The sequence below is a fragment of the Helianthus annuus genome, chromosome 1 (genome assembly GCF_002127325.2).
Source record: "Helianthus annuus cultivar XRQ/B chromosome 1, HanXRQr2.0-SUNRISE, whole genome shotgun sequence".
In the NCBI taxonomy this organism is placed as follows: Eukaryota; Viridiplantae; Streptophyta; class Magnoliopsida; order Asterales; family Asteraceae; genus Helianthus; species Helianthus annuus.
Window position 1 is genome coordinate 25,670,758 of NC_035433.2, and position 7,152 is coordinate 25,677,909.

General features: G+C 43.8%; 1 protein-coding gene across 1 annotated transcript; it reads right to left on the minus strand.

Moving 5' to 3' along the window:
• Nucleotides 1-206: 206 nt before the first annotated feature.
• On the minus strand, nucleotides 207-4,776 carry LOC118488268. The gene is made up of 3 exons (XM_035985547.1): nucleotides 4,620-4,776; nucleotides 2,884-4,522; nucleotides 207-462 (listed from the first exon to the last, which is right to left on the minus strand). The coding sequence occupies exons 1-3, from the start codon at nucleotides 4,774-4,776 to the stop codon at nucleotides 207-209; spliced, it is 2,052 nt and encodes a 683-aa protein (XP_035841440.1).
• Between the last annotated feature and the right edge of the window lie 2,376 nt (nucleotides 4,777-7,152).

Consider the following 7,152-nt stretch of genomic DNA (forward strand, 5'->3'; position numbering starts at 1 on the left):
TTCGCCTTACGACTAAAACCAACATATGTTTTAGCTTTGTTTTCTTGTCCTAACACTGTTATCCACTTAACGACACTGTTTCATAATTAAATTACGCTAAATGCATGAGATTTAGAAATGTAAATAGTGATTAGATTGTACGGAATTACCAGTTATTTGCCAGTTGTCACATTCTCCCCCTGTTAAAAAGAATTTCGTCCCGAAATTCAAGTTGAGCCACCCTTTGCAGGGGTCTTCTTAAACAGATGGGGATACTTTGCCTTAATCTGATCTTCACGTTCCCATGTGTACTCGGGTCCGTGACGTGAATTCCAGCGGACCTTGATTAGTTCGATATTACTTCTCCTTGTCTTGTGGACCTTCTGGTCCATAACCTCTACGGGTTCTTCGGTAAACTGGAGCGTGTCGTCTACATGAATTTCATCCGCTGGAATGATAACTGTATCAACGGTCGGACTTTTCCTGAGGTTCGACACATGAAATGTGTTATGTACGTTACTGAGTTCTTCTGGCAGTTTCAACTTGTACGCAACGGTACCGATCTTCTCTAGAATCTCAAATGGCCCAATGTATCTCGGGTTTAGTTTTCCACGTTTCCCGAATCTAGCTACGCCTTTCCAAGGTGAAACTTTCAGTAGGACTTTGTCTCCGACCTCGAAGGATAATGGTTTACGTCCTCTGTCCGCGTAGCTCTTTTGTCTGTCACGAGCCGCTTTGATACGGTCTCGTATCTTTGCTATCTTGTCGGTAGTCTCTTGGACTAGTTCAGGGCCAATAAGTTGTTTGTCTCCGACTTCCGCCCAACACAGTGGTGATCGGCACTTCCGTCCGTATAGTGCTTCGAATGGGGCGGCTTTAATGCTTGTGTGATAACTGTTATTATATGAGAACTCTATCAGTGGTAAATGTTTATCCCAGTTTCCGCCCAAATCCATCACACAGGCACGAAGCATATCTTCCATCGTTTGGATGGTTCGCTCACTTTGCCCATCGGTTTGCGGATGAAACGCGGTGCTCAGATCCAGACGAGATCCAAGCGATTCTTGAAATGATTTCCATATTCTTGATACAAAGCGACCATCACGATCCGAGATTATCGAAGTAGGCACTCCATGACGTGTCACAATCTCGTTGAGGTAGATTTCGGCTAACTTCGAGGTACTGTCTTTTTCCCGGATAGGTAGGAAGTGAGCCGACTTGGTTAATCGATCAACGATAACCCATATCATGTCATGACCTCGAGAGGTCCGTGGAAGTCCTGTGACGAAATCCATTGATATCTGCTCCCATTTCCAAACAGGAATCACGGGTTGTTGTAATAAACCAGATGGCTTTTGATATTCGGCCTTGACCTTTGCACAAGTTAGGCAATTCCCAACGTAGATCCCAATATCTTTCTTGAGTTTAGGCCACCAATAATATTCTCTCAGGTCCTGATACATCTTATCAGATCCTGGGTGTATTGAATATCTGGACTTATGTGCTTCATCCAGCACTAAGTCTCGTAAGCCACCAAAATAGGGAATCCAGATCCTTCCTGCGAAATATAAGGTGCCATCCTTATTTGTTTCCATGTGTTTCCTTGCTCCTCGCAAGTATTCTGCTCGTATATTTCCTGGTTTTAGGGCTTCCCGTTGTGCGTCACGCACTCGAGTTGTAAAGTTCGTCTGGATTGTCAACTCTAAAGCCCGTACTCGTAATGTTCTAACTCGTTCCTTCCGGCTCAAAGCATCCTCTACGACGTTTGCTTTCCCCGGATGGTATCTAATTTCGCAGTCATAGTCGTTCAACAATTCCATCCATCGCCGCTGGCGCATATTTAATTCTTTTTGATTGAATATGTGTTGAAGACTTCTATGATCAGTGAATATGGTACACTTAGTACCATAGAGATAGTGACGCCAAATCTTTAAAGCGAATACCACAGCGCCCAACTCTAGATCGTGAGTGGTATAGTTCTTTTCATGAACCTTTAACTGCCGCGACGCGTACGCGATGACTTTTTCACGTTGCATTAACACGCAACCCAAGCCTTGACGCGATGCATCACAGTACACCACGAAGTCATCGGTGCCGTCAGGGAGTGATAAGATTGGCGCTTGGCATAGTTTATCTTTGAGCGTTTGGAATGCCATTTCCTGTTTTTCACCCCAATCGAACTTTCTATCCTTTTGAGTGAGCGAGGTTAGCGGTTGAGCAATTTTAGAAAAATTCTCTATGAATCTTCGATAGTACCCCGCTAAACCCAGAAATTGTCTTACTTCCGTTGGGGTCCTTGGAGTGTTCCAGCTCTTTATGGCTTCTATCTTAGTTGGATCAACATGTATTCCGTTCTCGTTCACCACATGACCGAGAAATTGTACTTCACGAATCCAAAATTCGCATTTTGAGAACTTGGCGTACAATTGTTCCTTCTTAAGTAACTCCAGAATAGTTCTCAAGTGTTGCTCGTGTTCCGCCTCTGTTCGTGAGTATATTAGAATGTCATCAATGAATACGATCACGAACTTGTCGAGATATGGTTTACATACTCGGTTCATCAAATCCATGAATACGGCGGGAGCGTTCGTTAAGCCGAAAGGCATAACAAGGAACTCATAATGCCCATAGCGAGTCCTAAACGCTGTCTTAGGAATGCTTTCCTCCTGAACCCTCAACTGATGGTATCCGGATCTTAGGTCGATCTTGGAGTAGAAGCTGGAACCCTGTAACTGATCGAACAAGTCATCAATCCTCGGTAAAGGATACCGATTTTTGATAGTTAGCTTGTTTAGTTCTCTGTAATCGATGCACATTCGAAGGGTTCCGTCCTTCTTCTTGACAAATAGCACCGGGGCTCCCCAAGGTGAGAAACTTGGTCTAATGAATCCCTTGTCAAGCAACTCCTGAAGCTGAGTAGATAATTCCTGCATCTCCGAGGGCGCGAGCCTATATGGAGCTTTTGCCACCGGTGCTGCTCCTGGCACCATATCGATATGAAATTCCACTTGTCGGTGTGGTGGCAGTCCCGGCAAGTCTTCTGGGAAGACTTCGGGATATTCCCTTACCACAGGGATGTCTTTCACCTTACGCTCCTCGGCCTTCTTGTCAACGACATGAGCAAGAAAGGCAATGCATCCTTTCCTCAAGCATTTTTGAGCTTTCATGCAACTGATGATTCGTAGCGGCGTGTCTTGTTTCTCCCCGTGTACTAGCAAATGTTCTCCATCGGGCAGGGGGATGCGTATGATCTTCTCATGACATATGACTTCGGCTCGATTATCGGATAGCCAATCCATACCGATAACGACATCAAAACTACCTAACGGAACTGGTAAGAGATCTATGTCGAACTTTCGTTCACCCAGCTCTAAGGTACATTTCTTTATGATTTCCCCTGTTTCTACTAATTCACCATTAGCTAATTCAATCGAATATGGAATATTTAATTTGCTCGATTCTACCCCAAGTATATCTCTAAATTCCTTAGAAATAAAACTATAATCTGCTCCTGTATCGAAAAGGATAGATGCGAAGTGATCATTGATAGGGAACGTACCGGTGACCACATTCGGGTCCTGGCGAGCCTCCTTAGCTCCTATCACAAATACTCTTCCCCGAGCTTGAATCTCTTTCGGGCAATCCTTCTTGAAGTGTCCCTTGTCACCACAATTGAAACAACCTTGGTCCCTGGTATTCGTACCCCGACACACTTCGGTGCGATGCCCAAACCTACCACATTTGCTACACTTGGGGCCACGACACTCCCCGTAGTGGTGGAAGGGGCATTTATTACACTTTGGTGCAGTTCCAGTGTAAGACTTCTTGCCGGGGTTGTTGGTGGTAGTGGTCACATATGCCTTCGTCTCTTTGACTTCTTTCGAGTTTTGCCCCTTATCGTTATTGTTCTTTCCCCGAGAACCTTTCTTAAAATGGGAAAACTTCCTTTTATTGGAGCCCGAAGCTTCCCCAGCAGTTTCCTTTTTGTTCGACCCAGGCTCATCAAACTTTCCTTGACGCAGTGCTTCCTCGGTAAGTGCTACAGCCAAATCGATTGCTTCCCCAATCTCCTTGGGCTTAGAAGTGGTGACCATACTTAGAATTTGAGGGGCAAGTCCCCAAATGTACCTCTCGATCCTCTTGAATTCGGGTTCCACTAAGTATGGAACCACACGAGATAAATCATGGAATCGCTGCGTGTAACCCGCAATATCTGGACCAATCATTTTTAAGTTCCAGAATTCCGTTTCTAGCTTCTGGATTTCTGACCTTGAGCAATACTTTTTCCTCATCAATTCTTTTAGTTCCTCCCAAGTCAGGCCGTACGCAGCGGTTTCGCCTTTTGTTTGTACCTGGAGGTTCCACCATGATAGTGCCCCATCGATGAATAGTCCGGTGACATAAGTAACCCTCTGTTCCGCAGGGCACTTGCTCATTCGAATAACTGAGTCGGTCTTCTCAGTCCAGCGTACGAAGGAAACCGCACCTCCCGTACCATCAAAATTTAGAGGTTTGCAGTCTAAGAACTGCTTATAAGTGCAACCTGAAATTACCATATGCACAAATTCAAGAGTGAGTGTCAAGAGCACGACTAGAATAGATAAAATCATCGCATAGGTTAAAGATTAACCAAGCATTACCAGTTGGAGGGTTGCCTCCAGTAGTACCTCCCGTTCCACCGCTTTGTTCAGTGCGGTTAGCTTCGTATTGAGCAATTGCTTGGGAAATGCGCTCGTTCAATTCCTCTTGTGTTGTCGGCAGTCGGTTCGCGTTTGTGTTTCTACGGCGAGGCGGCATTGTCTTCTAGATAAAATATCAATCTCCATTAGACAAGTATTTAATAATAAATATTGTCAAATATATATATAAACACATCGAGTTTATATAAATAAGAAATGTATATAAATGTACATGATATAACCACACGATCACGTTCATACATGAACACACCAATCATCACAATGGTCGTATAGCTCAACATGTAGAAAACATCATGCCACAACATAACATCAACCATAAGTCCACCATGTCATAACAATATCAACCACAATATCATCACCATAATATCAACCACAACATAAAAGAAACACAATGTGAAATACAGAAAACATACTTTTATACATAACGACAACTTGTTACATTTGTTCATGAAGATCAAAAGGACTTAGGGGTACATATCCCTAGTCAGTACAAGTCATAATACAAAAGTAAGATTTTCTACTACATTGCATCTTCATGTCTTCCAGTTGTCTTCAAAAGTCTTGATCTTCATATGCCTTGGTCTTCACAAAAGTGATGGTCTCCCCAAAAGATAGCTATATACATAAAACTAACATGAGACCAACATGCAACCGACAGACTACTAGTGCGGAGATGGAGGGGGTGACACTGGTAATGGTGGCTGTGGTGATGCAGGTGGTGGTGGTGTGATAGCGGCAAGGACCGCAGCTAACTGGGCATCAAGCTCTCGAACCCTACGGAAGAGTATGGTAAACTGGATGTCATAGGATATCATCCTATCCACCATGGTAGTCGGAGAAAAGTGGGAAGGATGATAAGGGTCAGATGGGTCCATGCCTGGTGGGGGTATCTCGGCATATAGTCTAGCATAGTCAGAGGCAAGTCCGGCGGGCTGAGATGGTCCCGCAGCATAGGGGTCCTGGGGTGTACTAGACATCGGCTGATATGATGATGGTCCAGACTGGTAATGAGGTGGGGGATACATGGAGTGTGGGAATCCTGGTAGGCGCATGGGGTCAGTAGTGGGGGTAGGTGGTACAGCAGTCTGGGTGGGTAGTACGGTATCAGGGGATGATGCAGGGGAGTGAGTAGAGGGAGCAACACTAGACGCTGTAGACGAAATATCAACAACAGACACAACAGGAGAGGGCAACTCGAGAATAACAATGTCATGAATCTCTCCGTCACCAAGATCATCGTCAAGATGCTCGACATGTATCACCGGGATGTCGACATCATCGTCGTCCTCGAGATCAACAAACGGAACAGCAGCTAGTGGCTCAGGCAGATGCACAATCATATGCTCACCCTCCGGGTGGCCGTAGATAATAATACCATGAAGGAGCTGCGGCATGGCCAGCACGTCGTCCTCAGGTGGGACGGGATCCTCCCCAAAAGCTACAAGAGCAAAAGGTTGGAAATCATCCAACATGTAGTCGTCGTCTGAAGATACATCATGCTCGGACTCGTCGTCCGACGATATGATGATGATGTCTGGCCCATACTCGTCATCCGACACTACCAGCATCGGATCCACCTCTGAAAGGTCCGAAGAAGAAGATGAAGACATCGATCCTGGCAAATAAACCGTACAATATGCATGTATGTTTGTTAGAAAAAAAAAATGTATTACTACTCATGATACATTCCATGCAATCGCTATATATCTCATGCAATATTTTGTTCTCATGTTTCACATGTAAGCCTTAGTGTTTTCAAGTCTATTCCTTATCGACTATCCATGTATTGATCCATATTCGTTACTAGTGATTGAGCCCGCGTGATAGATCCTCAGGTTATGGTGACACAATGAAAACCTTTTGTCATTTTGTCCTACTTTCGAAATCACTTTTGTAATGTTATCGACTTTGTTTTCATGTGAGAGCCCTTTGGTGATTGTAGACCAAACTTTAATAAAAGTTTTTCCCTGGTTCACTACAATCGGAGCTCTGATACCAATCTGTCACACCCTGCTAGTAGCGGAAGCGTATTGTGTGTGACGTAAGAAAGGTAATCATTGCATCCAAATGTATTAACAACATGAACCAACAACGATGCCATAGATATATAGTTTTCAACAAAAGATTACAAGTTTTCAACATAGTTTCCAAGTTTCAACAACGTTTGACATAGCATAGTTCTAAGTTATTTACACATAACAAAAGTTAGTTTTCTGACATAAAACATAATGAGGTTTTGTCCCCTATATACCCATACGAAGTTGGGATATAAAAGACAAACCCTCCAAAAGTGGCCATCGTTGTCATTTGTTTTCCCGAATCCCATAGTGAATCACCGGCTCAAGACCTGTTTCCTGAAATACATGTAGTTTTAAAAAGTCAACAAAAAGTTGAGCGAGTTCATGCAGTATTTGTTATCATATAAAAACTTGTAAATGTTATCTTGTAATCACGGTATGTTCTGATTCATTCA